Here is a 15,703-nt window from a genome sequence, read left to right as displayed (position 1 = left end):
AGTTCCTCTAAGAAAGTAGACATTTGGGAGCCTGTTCAGTGTTTTTAGTGGAAGGGAAAGGGGTGGGGGTTATAACTGGAGAAATAATGTACACTGTGGTATATATTTGCAAATGTTTCTCAGTAGACCTTGAATGGAGAAGCGCTGGAATTTTTATGCTGTTGCAAGTTGCAGATACTATTGAAGGTTTTAGCAGAGAGTATGTCTCTGCTTCTGTAGAGTTTACTGAAATTGATGACAGATATATAGGCTGTATTGATGGAGAAATTTCTTTTGCCCAACCAGGGGTTCTTTGGAAGGGTCCAAATGAAGAGGCAAAATGGTACTGAAGGTGTCTCTTTATTAGCAATGATGCTTCATTGGTGAGCACTTAACTAAACTGAACAGGCTCAAGTTTAGAAAAAAGGCTGCAACATTTCTCCAGGCACACTAGAATATATAACCTCTCTTCATCACTATATCCATCATCATCTCATCATTTGTAACCAACCTGATACAGTAGCCTTCCTTATCCAATTGGGTATTCCTTATCCAATTGGGCTACTAGTTTCTAGCAATGTAACTTGTTTATCAAGCATATTGTTACTCTATATACCCACTAAGTTCAAGTCAGCATTATTCAAGGTTATCACTAAAGCACATTAAAAAAGGAGAGTGTTTGTCAGTAGCTTTTCATTCTTTCCCCCTTCAGTATCCAGTGTAAAGAGAATTAGAATATAATACCTGTATATCTAGTGACTCTGCTGCAGTCTTAAGTTTAAGCAAAACTATTCTAGAACAACTAGATATTCATGTTAACTGCAGTTTTACAATGTAACTTAAACCCACATAATAGTCATACACAAAGGGGTTGGTATGACTTAACTTTCATATATGCAGAACTTGCATAGGAGGAGGCAACCTTCAGAGATTGTAGACAAGGATGGTAGTATAAAATGACTCCCTAACTGCTAAAAATCCTAAATCTTGGGAAAACCAGACACCTTAATTATTAAAAGTAGTTTGCATGATTCTAAATACCTTACTACAGTGGAATTCTAGTTACAAGAATTTTTATGAAACCTGTTAGATTTTCTACAGACCCTAGCACAATGACCTGGCAATGCTTATTTTCTGCCTGGTACACATAAACATTCTGAAAAACCAAGTTAAACTAGTACATAAGGCTTTTCATTAAGTGTCTTTTCAGCAGATCCCAGTATCAGGGAACTGAATGCTTCATTGAGTACTTTAAATTTCAGACATTATGCAACACCATTCTACTTTTCCCCAATCTTTTTCTTTTATGCTAGGATTTTTTTCATCATAATTCTCAGTAGAAGATTGAGTTTAAATTATCTTCACTGCAGAGTCAGGTATAAATAAGTATGAAAGTAGTTCTGAGAGTTCCAGGGACTTTTAGACTTGTTTCTTTAAACAACAGCATCCACTACTCTGTGGCAAGCTATTCTTAATACTGAAGCATTCTGTTTGGAGGTAAGATGTTCCATTAAAAAAATCAACATAATAGAATTTAACACAAACTTTCTCCAGTTAGACATAGCAGATCTGCCTCATATTTCATCCTTTATATCTAGTAAAATAAGGTTTGAGTAAGATATTGCCCTTTTTTGGTAACCCTTCCTCCTGGGAAAGACCCCCTGTAAACTTAGATTTCCAGCTCGGTCATTTATATATTTGGGTAACCTGGCTACACTTAAGATTTGAACTCAGTTTTCTGAATCTTTAACGGCTTTACATTTTGAACTACCATAAAGATGTAAACACAAGAAAAGAGAAACTCTGAAATTCTTTTTAAACTACACTTAAGTGAAGCCTGGGGTAGAATGAATTCCCCAGCATAGGAAAGACGGCAGAGGAGCCACAGGAATTCTTTGCATCTGTGTTCATTGTGGAAGGTTGTAGGGCATGTACCCCTCAATTCATGCCACAACCACTGTTTTCGGGAAGGGAGTTTGAAGAACAGTCAAATTGAGGTGTCAAGATAGGATGTTCCAGACCTCCTGTGGAAATTTAAAAACCAACAGTGCAATCCTAAATAAAGTTACTCCAGTTTAAGCCCATTGAAGTTAATAGGCTTAGACTAGAGTAACTCTGCTTAGGATTGCACTGCAAGTCTCCAGGTGTTGATGGCATACACCTGAGAGTCCATGGAGAACTCAAATGTGAGATTGCTGACCTACTAACTTGTATACGTAACATCAGTAAAATCACTAGTAGAAGACTCAAGTTGCAAATGCTACACTGCTTTTTGAAGGAGTCAGGGAGGAACCAGGAAATTACAGGCTAGTTAGCCTAATGTCTTTCCTGGGCAAATCAGTAAAAACTAATCAAAGATAGATTAATTACTCAGGAGGAACAAAGCCCACTGAAGAAAAATCAGCATGGCTTCTGCAAAGGAAAGTCCTGCCATAAAGACCTTGTGGAGTTCTTTGAGAAAGTAAACAAGCATGTAGATAATAGTGACCCAGTAGATCTTGCGTACTTGGATTTTAAAAGGCTTTTGACAAGGTGTCTCAACCAAAGGTAAGTTTAGCAGTCAGGATAAGAGGATGGGCCCTCTTAGAAATTGGTTAAACAGGAAGCAAAGAGGTATAAACACAATTCTCGAAATAGAAGTAAGCAAGCAGTAGGATCCCACAAGGATCAGTATTGGGGCCAGTACTACTTTATTAATGATCAGGAACAGGGGGCAAGCAGTGTAGTGGCCAAGTTTGGAGATGACACAAAATTATTTAGAATAGTGAAACCTAACTGAGGAGTTCTAGGAGGATCTCCCCAAATTGAGTGAGAGGGAAACAGAGTGGCAAACAAAATTCAACATAGATAAGGTGATGCATGTTGGAGCCAAAAATCCCAACTTCAGTTAAGATGCTAATAGGATCTGAACTTTCTGAGACTGAAAGGAGACTTTGACATCATAGTGGATACCCTAATGAAAGTGTCAATCCAATGTGCCACAGCAGTGGAAAAGGCAAACTGTTCTGGGGATTATTATGAAAGGGACTGAAAATAAAATGGCCACTATTATAATGCCTGTATAGATTTATGGTGATCTCATCGGGAATACTGTATGCAATTCTGGTTACCATATCTCAAAAAAGACGTTGCTGAGATGGAAAGAGTACAGAAAAGGACAACCAAGATGATTAGGGGGTTGGAGCATATTTCCCATGAGGAAAGGCTGAAGAATCTAGGACTTTTTAGTTTAGAAAAGATGACGGGGGACATAATGAAGAGTTTTATAAAATTATACATGGGACAGAGAACTTTTCTCCAAAATACAACTTGAAGGCATCCAATGAAGTTGATGAGCAGTAGATTCAGGATGGACACAAGTGATTAAAATGTGTAATTTGTTGCCGGGTTGGGGGGGCAGTGATTAGTGAAAGTTACAGCTGCAGAGAGTTTGGGATTAGACAGAGTCACGGAGGATAGGTGTATTGCTGTGTCTTCAACCATGGTGACTAAAGGGAACCTCCACATTCAGAGGCAATAAACCTCTGATTACTAGTGCTAGGAGGCAACTTGGCTTCTAACGCACCGCTGCTGATCCAGAGTAAGTGGTTGGACTGCACATGAGACAGAATACTGGATTAGATGGAACCTCTGGTCTGATCCAGCAGGGTTCTTTTTATGTTTTTAGACAGAAATATTAAGTCTCTCTCTCTGCACCAGACACCTTGTTGTGTGTTCCTCAAGTGTGGGGAGATGCAGTGTTAGTCAGGAAGCGTAGTTCCAGAGCTGGTGCCGATCACTCCTCAGAGGGTTTTTTAATTTCATCTTTGGCTCCAGGAAGGCTCTAACAATTTCAGCTCTCCAGTCTAAAAATGGGATGGCAACCATAAGGCAGCAAGGAATGGAAATGTGCTAAAACTGCCTTCCAGAGCTGGGCTTGGATCTGGAGAGGTTATAATGGGCTTAAGTTTCCCTTCTGGCATTTTACAGCCCCCTCGCACAGATCCAGTGTATAGCAAAGCTTTTGCCATGCTGCTGGCTCTTTTTAAACTACCTTTCCTGGCTAACATTGCATCTCCCTACTTGTGTTCTTCAGGTGTCAGAGGTCTCCTGTGGAGACTCTTAAATAGTGGATTGTAATTTAATTGCTCTCGGCATACTGGTATAGTTGCTACTGAGACTGCCTGTGGAGGTGGTTTGATCTTTAATATTACACATTTTGTGGAGTTCAATAGGGATTTCTGCTACTTGTGTACTACCCCGGCTTTCCAAGATCTAACAGTTTACTTCCTATGATGAAACTGAGTTCCAGCTACTGCCTCTGTGTAGTGGTTCAGAACAGTGTGTAGCAGCGCTAATTAACTCCAGGGACAAGGGTCATACTCCCTACGTAAAATGAGCACCCAGTGAATAGCAATTCATTGCATCAGAGCAAAAGGGCTCTAGCTCAGGGAAGCTTCCGCTGGAATAACAGTTCGGTATTCTTTAAAAGTTCCTGTTTTTGCTAAACCACTACAGCTACCTCTCTGGCCTGAGGGACGAGGGAAAGGCGTGGTGGCGGTGCTTGTGGATATGCTAAAAGAGCATCTACCCTCTCGGCGTGGGTTGGTGGCTAAAACTGCACGAGCGTGCCAGGAAAGGCTGGAGGGCGGGAACGACGAAACCCGAGTAGCAACAGCACCCTCCTCTCCGGACTGACACCAAGGGCCCCGCCCTTTGAAGCTATGGAGGTTCCATTTTAGGCAAGCCTAGGGGCTCACAGCGCCGCAGACCTTGAGACTTCGGGTCTGAAGCGGAACCCTTGCTCCTCTTGCTCCTCTCCAGTGTCTTTGGCTTGAGCCTAATAAAGGCATTACATGGAGGCGGGGCAGGGGGGCGACTTACTTTTGAACCTACAGAGCTACAAACAAGTGTTCCCCTTTAAGCCTCCCACAAGGAGCGGATGTCACCACAAAGATACAGAGAACGAACGACGCCAACCAGCAAGAGCGGCATTCAGTGCTGCCCGGAAGTTCACTCCCCTTCCCCGTCTTTGTGGTGTTATGGCGCAGACTTTCCTTCCCGTCCTCGTCTCTTGTGTAAAAGTACGCATGCGCCAATCCGCTCCCCGCGAGATGGGGGCGGCTGGTCTGAGGTTGTTGTGAAGCCGCTAGAAGCACGTGAAGAGAGCAACGTCATCATAAACACTCGTAGCCAACATGGCGGGCCCTGTGAGCGGAAAGGTAACCAGAGAGGAAAAGAAGGCGCAGTTTGGCCGCGGTGGGGGAGAGGTGGTTGTCCTGAGGGGCTCCGCTCGTGCGGCGGCGGCGGCCTTCCTCTTCACTGCCTCCGGGCGCTGCGCGGGTAGGGGCGCTGGAGGGGGGACATGACATGACTCAGGCCAGCAGGTCTTGGGCCCTTGGCTGTTTCATTGGGTGGGGGGCTGCTCCTTCATTTAGGGTGAGCTGGGATGCCACTTTACCTGGCGGAATAAGAGGCGGAAGGGGTCCCACACGTGCTGGTATCTGACACGCCATGGTCCTTGCAGCGCCTTGTGTAGGGCGAGGAAGGCTCTGCATGTTTCACGTCGCCCTGGTTGAAGGTCTATGAGGGACGGAGCTGTGTATCTTTCGTCGTGAGGAAAGATCGTCAGGGCGTGAAAACGAGTATTGTGGCATACATTTAAAGGCAAATTTACCTGATGTTTGAAAGGTGTTTTCAGTTGGTATCTTATCCCTTCAGCCATGTACCCGTTTAGGGAGAGGACAGAATTGTACGATGAAGAAGCTAGGTAATATAAAAGGTATTGTCATTTGTAAGGAAGCTTGGTTATATATGCAATCTCCGCAGTGACAACTAAACACAACTGTCTTTTGCAGTTTACACAAGATCATATGTATTGATGGCCGATCCTCTCTCACGATTTTTTAATAAACTAGCCTTGTTTAGAATTGATATAGAAAAGAGTCCTGTAGCACCTTTAAGACTAACCAACTTTACTGTAGCATAAGCTTTCGAGAATCACAGTTCTCTTCTTCAGATGCATGGAGGGTAAGATGAAACACCCATCTTACCCTTCATGCATCTGAAGAAGAGAACTGTAATTCTCGAAAGCTTATGCTACAGTAAAGTCTTAAAGGTGCTACTGGACTCTTTTCTGGTTTTGCTACTACAGACTAACACGGCTAACTCCTCTGGATCTATTAGAATTGATATGTTACACAGACATCAGGAGCTGCTGAAAGGAAAGGATGCTGGAGTAAGGAGAAAGCATCCTAGGTGCTTTCACATTTGCCCTGCATGTTTGAAAGAATAATGTCCATTAAAGAGAAACAACCAATCTGCATTGAATGAATATAGATCCTTGACAATCTCATCTCCAACTAGGTAACATGGTAGTATAAATCCCCTCACCCCAAGTAACAAATCAAGAGTTGCTCCTAAAGGGTGTCTTTATTTAGTTTAATAGAAGACTAATAAAGTTAATCTTTGCTCTGTTGCAAACGAAGTACAGCAAATGGGCTTGGCAGCCAAGAATTGCAACAGATGCATCTGCAAGTAGATGGGAGAAATTTCTGTTGAATTTGTCAGTGTCAGGATACAATATTGGATAACAAGATTGTAAATAGTGTTCTGTTCTTGTAATGGGAAACACTTTACAGGGAGATTTGTTTTGTTGGACAAAAGCTTTCACATAATTGTTGTTATGGTGTATAGGTGTGACCTGTTTGGCAGAATGGTGGGCTTGGATGTTGAGAGACAGGCACAATTTCTTCTCTCATTCGTAATGGGAGTTGAATTGGCTCAGTGACTGTGAAACTGACAGCTTGGGGAAGTCATGGTCCTTCAGTTTTACCTAACTTGATTACTAGAGTTAATTAACCACTAAACTGAAACACATGGAAAAGCAATAGTCTCTTTGAGATTTCAGACACAATTTTTCCACTCAGTTTTTGGTTTGCATCAATGCAATTGTATGCAGATTTTGGTGTGCTTAAGCTCATTACTTTTAGTCATGCCTAGCTCATAGATGTGCTATACGTAACCAAAATTGGTTAGGGTGTGTGCAATACATAGTTGGAGCTCAAATCTACTAAACATTCAGGTAGGTTTAAGGATCTCAGCATGATTTTGTTAAATGTTAAAGACAAAACCAGCTTGTTCCAGCTAGTTTTGAAATGTAGATCAGATATACTAATCATAGAAGTCTTTTAAAATGTGTATTCTAAATGCACATAAATGTAGTTCAGTAACTCTAAGTGCAAGGTGCCCAAGCTGTGCTTAGAAATAATGAACAAACCACACAGTGCATTTGTGATAATAATGAGCCTGAAGTGTGGCCTCACCCTGCTTGTATTCCATTAGCATGCTAAGGTGAGCTTGGAGACTAACTTGAGCGCTTTAACAAATTTGGGTTTGTTCCCTTCTCACACAATCAGGAAGCCCTCCTGGTATGGAATCCCAGGGTGTGAGCAAGAAATAAGTCCTGAGCTTCATGTGTTCGTGGAGTTAGGGGGAAAAACAGCTCTGAAGTTTATTGACACTAAAAAAGGGCACAAATAATAGTATGTGCCCAATTCAGCATGAGAGCATTGTAATAGAAAGCATTGTAATAGAAAGCATTATCATCAAGATAAGCATGTATTTTTTTAAAGTAAGTGAGTCACAGCACATGTTTGTATTTGCTGCTGCAAGGTTAAATTTGTTTTTGGTTATAATCGTAGTTTGTGTTCTGTTGCCCAGGGTACAGACACATCTTTTTCAGTGTAGAGAAATCCCATGAGGTATGCATGTTTCTACCCTCAATTATCTTCCAGTCTTTCTCTTGGAAGTCTTGCATATGTTGGCTGATTGGTGCATCACACTAGGGGATTGAAATTTGAAAGCATTGTGTTCCAATTTTTTGTTATCAATGCTAACTAAATAGCAGTAGTTTTCATTTAAATTTCCAACAGAGGAGTTAATCAGCTGGTATAATTAACCACATGATTTCATCACAGTAGGACATGTAGAGCACAGTTAAGAGAGAATTTCATAAGAGTATTCATTAATTGGTTAGAGTAAGTGGATAACCTCACAATGTATGGATGTAACTAATGGGATCCTGCAAGGAGCTATATCAGGACTGGTGCTATTGCCGATAAGTCAGCATGCTCGATCAAAATCAGATGCCCCGTCAGATTCAGATGCCCGGATATGTAAATGATGGTAAATTATTTCAGATGGTAAAATCTAAATGATTGTAAAGAACACCGAATACGTCATGCCAGGCTAAGTTAATGGGAAGCAAAATGGCATTTGGATTTCACTGTAAGTGAATGTAAATTGGGCTACTTTTTTGCACGGAATCCTGAATTCACCTGTAAATGGGAGAGGTTTGAATTAGGAAAGAATCTTGGGGTCATGGTGGGTCAGCTTGATGCAAATATCAGCAGGGTCAGGATACAGTGACAAAAGCAAATTGTATGTTAAGGATTATTAAGAAGGGAATTGAGAGCAAAACTGCTGGCATCAGAATGCTTTTATATAAATTTGTGGTGGAATTTGGAATACCATATACAGATCTGGTCATGGCAACAAGGAGATTTTAGAGTTCGTAAAGATGCCAGAAAGGGCAACCAAATGGTCAGGGGTCTAGAGTGCTTTTCCTTCAAGGAAGAGTTAAAACTTTTATTTTAGGAAGCAGGTAAACTAAGGTGGGCAAATGATCAGAGGCTTATAAAATTGTTCATTGTGTGGGTTAAGTGGATAGACAAAAATTTCTCCCATAATACAATGGGCTTACGTCCAGCTAACGTTTCTATAGCATGTGACTTTCTTGTCTCCCTCCTCCCGCTGCAGCCTAATATGCTGCTCCCAGGGGACAATCCTGCTCCCCTGAACAGTATGAAGTGATATGATTTAGGCTGCAGTAGGATGGGGGAGATGAGAAAATTGTAATCTATAGGTGGAAGTCCTTCTGTATGCTAAAACACTTGGCAGGATCCAAGCCATAGCGTTGAGGACATCTTGTGAAATATAATAGTGCAATCCTACACTGAGCTTTTTTGAAATCAGCGGACTCCTGAGAATGTGATTCTCTTTAGGATTGCACTGTCAACCAGCCAAAAGAAAATACTTCTGTTACAACCTACACTTTTTGTAATTTTCTGCCATAAGATGTGACAATGACCAGTAGCTTAAATGGATTTAAGATACTAAACTAATTCATACATTATGAACAGCTAGCTATTAGCCGTTATGATTACTAAAGAGAACCCCAATATTGAGAGGCATCGAGATAAATTTCTAACCTTTATCCTAGCGGTTGCCAACTTCTCCTTTAATGAGAGTGACTTGTGAATAATGAAAAATATCCCAAGTTACATGTTACCCATGTGTTACCAAGTTTTATTTTATCCTAAGAACATCTTCTAGACTAAAAAGATTACCAGAAATGAAGCTATCAGCTAAGCAGCGAAATTTAAAAAATGCACAAGCTGCTCTGTAGCAGCTGGCAAGCACCAGTAGTCACTTATGGGAGACCTCCGCTTTAGCTTAATGATATACTCATATGGCAATACTGGATCAGTGCCATGATTCATTTAGTAGCATATTTTAGTACCTCTAATGTTTTGCATTTATTGTGCTGGAATTTTGTCCTATTTACTTGTATAATTTGCCTGGAGTGGGGGAGACTTGCTTGTGCATGCTCAGCACTCAGGTTCTTTTCTTTCCTCCCTTCTCATATTCTTCAGTCTTAGTATTCTGTTAAATTATGGTTGTAGTTTCATTTTTTGTTACCATTTATGTCAGGAGTGAATTCCAAACAGAGGACCCACTAGAACAATACGTTATCACAGACAGTGGTCACCACACAAGTGGGTGGCAGTATCAAACAGAATTCACTTCAATTTGCATAAATAGTGGTATTCACACAGAATCATAACAATAAACAAATTAAACACAGGTGCATGTGACAGTGAATTCATTGACATCCAGTCCTTACTGTCAGATGTGCCCTGCTAATCTGCCATGTGTGCCTCTTATTCTCTGTACTGTATTTGGGGCCTCTGAGAATGTGTGAAGAACTGTCTGTGTAGCTGTCTAACTGTGTAGCCAGGAACCGCTTTTCTTGCAGGTGGCTGCTTTCACTTTCTCGACTGGCATGAGAAAGTGTCCTTGAAGTGCTGGCCAGAGCCATATCTCCTTGAGACATGAAATGAGCTCATCCTTGCCTTCCCCTCCCCTACTGCCCCCAACCTCCTAGGCCCTGCGTGCCTAAATTCTAACAGTCTCTATCCCAACGTGGGAATCGTGCCCTGTAACTAACATTGCTTTCCCCCCTTACGTCACTTCTGCCAATGTTGCTGTCTGAGTGCGCTGATACTGATGGATCTCTAATAAAGAAACTGTAACTGGATTCTTGAAGTGTCTTCAGTGAAGTAACTGGGGATCTAACTGGCAGAGCCTGACACTGAGTGTCTACTCTTCAATGAAGAATAGTTTTTCTCTTATAAATGAACTTGATGTCAGCTTAGTTGGTATTGCTTTCATATTATTTGTGATTCTGTGTTTGAATATCCTTATACAGCATCCTCTCCAAAATTGTAATCACGTTTATGTTTTGAATCCCTTAACCATATTAAACAGATACAATTGAACCTGTGATCACTTTAAACTGAAACCTTACACATTGTTGGAAAGGTCCTGGTTAGATTACGGAATGATGCCCTTGTCCCAGAATTAGTTCAGACATCATGTTGCAAAAAATGCTTTTATACAACCAACTTTTAAATCAGATTTTCATTTTTTTAAGGTTGTGTATGAACAAGAAGGGGTTTTCATTCACTCTTCCAGTGGAAATGATGATCAGGACAGCTTACTATCTGGAATACTACGAGTTGTAGAAAAGGTATTTAAATCAGATTTCTGATAAATGCACCGTGCGTGTGTATAAAATGAATGTGGATTTTTAATAGAGAAATTTATAATAATGTATATGAATAATTTTAAAATTTGTGTTATAGGAAACTGAAGTAATAGTAGATTGGAGACCCCAGGATGATGCATTAGACTCTTCTAATATACTGTATGCTAGAAAGGTATGTTGATTACTTGCAACAGCCTTTTTTCCAAGGTTCAGAAAACTGCTTTAAATAGTAAAACAAATCTTGCTTTCATTGTTAGAAACTCATTTCTGTTCATGCAAGATAAATTAACATATACACTAAACTCTTCTGTCTGAGTGGGTTCAAACCCACAGATCTTTGATCTTTTGGTCCTTGTTTTGTCTTATGCTACTACTTCCCTTAAAACTGGTGCAAACAACTCTTTGTGTCTTGGTTGAGATCTGTTTGTGGCAAATGGGAATATAGATTTAGGAATAAAATGGGGACAGGAGGGTTAGTTTTGGTGTAGTGAGCCAGTTTGGTGTAGTGGTTAAGAGCACGGGACTCTAATCTGGAGAGCCGGGTTTGATTCCCCACTCCTCCACAAAGCCAGCTGGGTGACCTTGGGCGAGTCACAGTTCTCTTGAGCTCTCTTAGCCCCACCCACCTCACAGGGTGATTGTTGTGGGGTAATAATAACACTTCGTAAACCGCTCTGAGTGGGCATTAAGTTGTCCTGAAGGGCGGTATATAAATCGAATGTTATTATTATTATTAGTCTGCTCAGAAGACCATAGTAAGGGTTGTCATGATGCTGGTGTTAAATTTCTGTAATTTCATTTGCAGTACAGAATAAACATTGAAGGTAGGCTTTATGATTTTTGTAAAGTGATTTTTGTACATTTCCTAGAAATAAAACATTTAGTAGTTCTTTGTTGCGGGTAATAATCAGCTCGAGTTGTCATCCAACACATAATGTCTAAATTCCAATTTGACTCTGTAAGAAAAACATTCAAATTTCTTGACCAAACTAGGCATGCTGCCATTTTATTCCCAAAATCAGGAGGCTTAAATGTTGTTTCTAAGAACTTAAATGAATGGTCTTCTTAGGAGCACAAGTTTACAGTTTTTTGGATTATTAATACACAGAAGCAATAATTGGCTTTTTGTAGTTCATTTCTTGTTTGCGTTATTGTTGAGAATTACTGGTTAATGCAAAAAACAGTAAACTACGTTCAGTGTATAATGCAGTACAACTGGATCACTCAAATTAAATAACAATGAAATAAAAAGTATACTATGTGGCATAAATTGGATTTTGTAATTAGAGAAATGCTGAGATACAGACAGTACTATATGTCTTGTAAACAATGTATTATAAACAGGGAGAAGAGAAGCTTCCTAAATATTTCATAAGGAATTAAATTAAAACCTTATTACCTAAATAGAAAATGGGTGTTCCTGCAGAATTCTGTTTTACTACATCTGTTTGCTTTATGAAAATCCTTTCTTGATTAGTTAGTATTCAGGGCTCTGAGTCCAAATGATAGCCTGGGATATAAGAGGGAAGGGTGGGTTAGGGCTTGGAGAAGAACAGTTGTTGGGACAAAAGAAGAAGAGTGTGACTCCCACACCTCCTGGACAATTATTTGCAAAGTCATCTTATTTTTAGTCTGAAAGACCTTCCTGGTTCTTCTGCACTTAGCTCTCTCTGCTGTAACTTCAGTTGGCTTTTCACAACCATATGTGTGTATAAATCGGAAATGGTCTCATGGAAAGGAAAAAATGCTTTTATTATTAGTTGCAAGGAATATGTTTTTGATATCTTATTCAGGATTCCAGTTCAGTTGTAGAATGGGCTCAGACTCCTAAAGAGAAGACTCCACGGGGGCCGGAACATATGAACAGTTACGAGGCAGAATGGGACATGGTCAACACAGTCTCTTTTAAGAAGAAGCCACATTCAAATGGAGGTACATGATTGTTGCATTTGCACTTACTGAGTTCTTTATTCATTCTTTATTAGAGATCAGGAATGATGATGCTAATCATCTGTTTGTGTTTGTGGGGAGAAGGAGGCTACAAGGTTCTACTAACTGGGCAAAATGTGTGTATTTATTGCCTGCCTTTCTCATTGAGACTCGAGGATTATAGAATAAAGAAAGAGAAAAAATATAATCATATAGGACATCAAATGAACAATGCGGTATGACTAGGCGTATAAAATTGAATGACACCGAGAGCATCAATATAATCATACAGTATAAGATACCTAGTGAGCAATGCAGTAGGACTAGTAATACAAAACTGAGCGACAGTGTGAACAGCAAACTGCATAGGCTGGCCTAGTGCAAGTGTTGAAGAAAACGGGATTATAAAGGTACAGTACAATGCGCTACTCACTTCCATATGAAAGTGCCCTTTAAGAATGTCCTCCCAACATTTCGGCTTGGCCCTTTTTGAGGAATGATAGTTCTGTGGGAGCCTTCCTGACATCCTCAGGCAAGCTCTTCCACGAGGTTGGAGTCTCCACAGAGAATGCATGTGAGCAGGCAATTGCTGATCTTAACTATTGTGGGAACTTCAAAAGGTTCTGTTCAGATGGCCAAAGCTACTATAGTAGAGCGTGCTAGGAGAGGTGATCTGCAGGTTTGTGGGTCCGAGGTTTGTGGATTCCCCTGAAGGACTTAGTAAGTGGTAATCAGTACTTTGAATTGAGCCTGGTAACTGGTTGATAATCAGTGGAGTGACTGAAAGATGGATATGGCATGCATGTTCTGCCTTGTACCTGCTTAGTAATCAAGCTGCTATATTCTATACCAGAGGAAGTTTCTGAATTAACTTAAAGTGAAGACCCATGTTCAGTGCTATTTCTCTGCAACCATTGCATCAGCCAGCTCACGACCCAGTTATTAAAGATATCTCGTCATCTCCTAACTCTTAAATCTGAATCACAGCTGTAAACGCTGTGATGCCTTTGCAAAGTTTTTTGCTGAGAAAATAGCATTAATATGCTCAGATCTGGATGGTAGCTGTAATGTGAGGGCAAAGAAATTCCCATTACATCATCTGGTTCACATATGGACCACTTTGAACCAATTACAGCAATGGATATTGACATGATCCTGGCATCTGTGAAAGCCACAACCTGTACACTGCACCCTTGTCCATCTTGACTGCTAAAATCATGTAAAGACCACATAAATGAGCCCTTGAGGTCTGTTGTAAATCAGTTACTAACTAAGGACCCTTCCCCCAACCTCTCAAACATCTAGTTATCTGCCCACTCCTTAAAAAAACATTGCTCGACAAAAACAATGTGGCCATCTATTGCCCCATCTCCAATCTGTCCTTTCTGGGCAAAGTGACTGAGAGAGTGGTAGCTGACTAACTCCAGGTCTTGGATAAATCTAGTACTTTGGATCTATTTCAGTCAGGATTCAGGATGGGCTATGGAATAGAGATTTCTCTTGTGGCGTTAGTTGATGATCTCTGCCTGAACATTGTTGCTCCTCCTGGCCTATCTGCTGCCTTTGATACAGTATACCATGCCATCTTGTTGAGGTGCCTGGAGGCAGAAGTGGGTGTCAAGGGATGTGCCTTAGACTAGTTGAAATCATTTCTCTTGAGACAGACTTGGAGGGTAGCTGTTGGGGACCACCTATCTGCAGAATGGAAATTATCTTACAGAGTTCTACAGGGTGCAGTCTTATCCCCCCTGTTGTTGAACCTCTATATAAAGCCTTCAGGAGAACTCATTTGTATGGAATTGGATGCCATCAATTTGCTGATGACACCCAGCTCTATATCTCACTATCCAAGTCACCGCGGGATGAAGTAGAGATCTTAGGTTGCTGTTTGACGACTGTAGTCAAATGGCTGAAAGCAATCAAATTGAAACTGAACTCATACACGGGCATTCTCTGTGGTGGCCCCCACTTTATGGAATGGTCTACCTGAGGAGGTTAGGAAAGTTCCCACTCTCTGGGCCTCCCATAAATGATGCAAAGCTGAATTGTTCAAGACGGCCTACTGTTCACAAGGGAGGGCTGTACTGTAAGGAAGTGATCTCAAGAGATCCATCAGTAGAAAGGATAGGGAACTCATCAGTAAAGGGTAGGGAGGAACCACAGACTTCACTACTTTTACTGTAAACAGTGAGAGACTATATATAGACTTCACTATTATCGCTATAAGTATGATCCTACTGGGTATTTCCTATATTGTTTAAAATATCAGTCATGGACTTTTCCTATGCTCTGTTTTAACATTATTAAATCTTTAAACCTTTCTTTTCTTGCAGATTGCACGTATATACTCATTACATGTATATTGAAATGACTTAATATTGATTGTACTGACTCACACTATATAATCCACCTTGAGTCTCAGTGAGAAGGGCTGACTATAAATGACCTAAATAAATAAAAAGTAGTCTCTCTTTGAGGTAACTATGGCACATCTCCACATGGCCATATTTGCCAAGTAAATGGCCTGCTGCCAGGCTAGATGCTCCAGAAAGTGTTCTGTAAATGATAAAATGTTGAGTTGCCTTTGACATTTCAAAGTTTCCTTTTTAAAAGTCAAATTATTGTCAATACCCAAAAGCAGTTTGTTGCTTCTTTGTCTAGTATTAAGTTTTTCTTTTGGTTACTATTGAAGTAGATGAAGAGGCTTATGGTTTGCCAGACTTCAGAGAACGGTTCTTCCTCTTAGTGTAATTTAGACTGCTATGGCAGTGTTTCTTCCCTTGAATTATTTGTATCTGTAAAGAAGTAATATTTAAATTGAGTTGGGGGAGTGAGTAAATAGAATGTGTTTTATTAGTATGTTTTAGGATGGTGTATCTATTTGGACACTAGGGGGTGAGCTCATGTGTCTATGTGATATTTTAG

At 40.5% G+C, this 15,703-nt stretch overlaps 1 protein-coding gene across 1 annotated transcript in view; it reads left to right on the top strand.

The window, feature by feature from the left end:
* Positions 1-5,034: 5,034 nt before the first annotated feature.
* TBC1D15 (TBC1 domain family member 15) overlaps positions 5,035-15,703 on the top strand; it is a 41,484-nt gene continuing 30,815 nt past the window's right edge. The window contains exons 1-4 of the mRNA XM_054988319.1: positions 5,035-5,180; positions 10,736-10,831; positions 10,947-11,021; positions 12,643-12,781. Coding sequence (XP_054844294.1) covers positions 5,157-5,180; positions 10,736-10,831; positions 10,947-11,021; positions 12,643-12,781 — 334 coding nt within the window. The 5' untranslated portion in view covers positions 5,035-5,156. The remainder of the gene's footprint in view (positions 5,181-10,735; positions 10,832-10,946; positions 11,022-12,642; positions 12,782-15,703) is intronic.

The sequence above is a fragment of the Eublepharis macularius genome, chromosome 9 (assembly GCF_028583425.1).
Source record: "Eublepharis macularius isolate TG4126 chromosome 9, MPM_Emac_v1.0, whole genome shotgun sequence".
In the NCBI taxonomy this organism is placed as follows: domain Eukaryota; kingdom Metazoa; phylum Chordata; class Lepidosauria; order Squamata; family Eublepharidae; genus Eublepharis; species Eublepharis macularius.
This window is presented reverse-complemented; position numbering and strand designations above follow the sequence as displayed.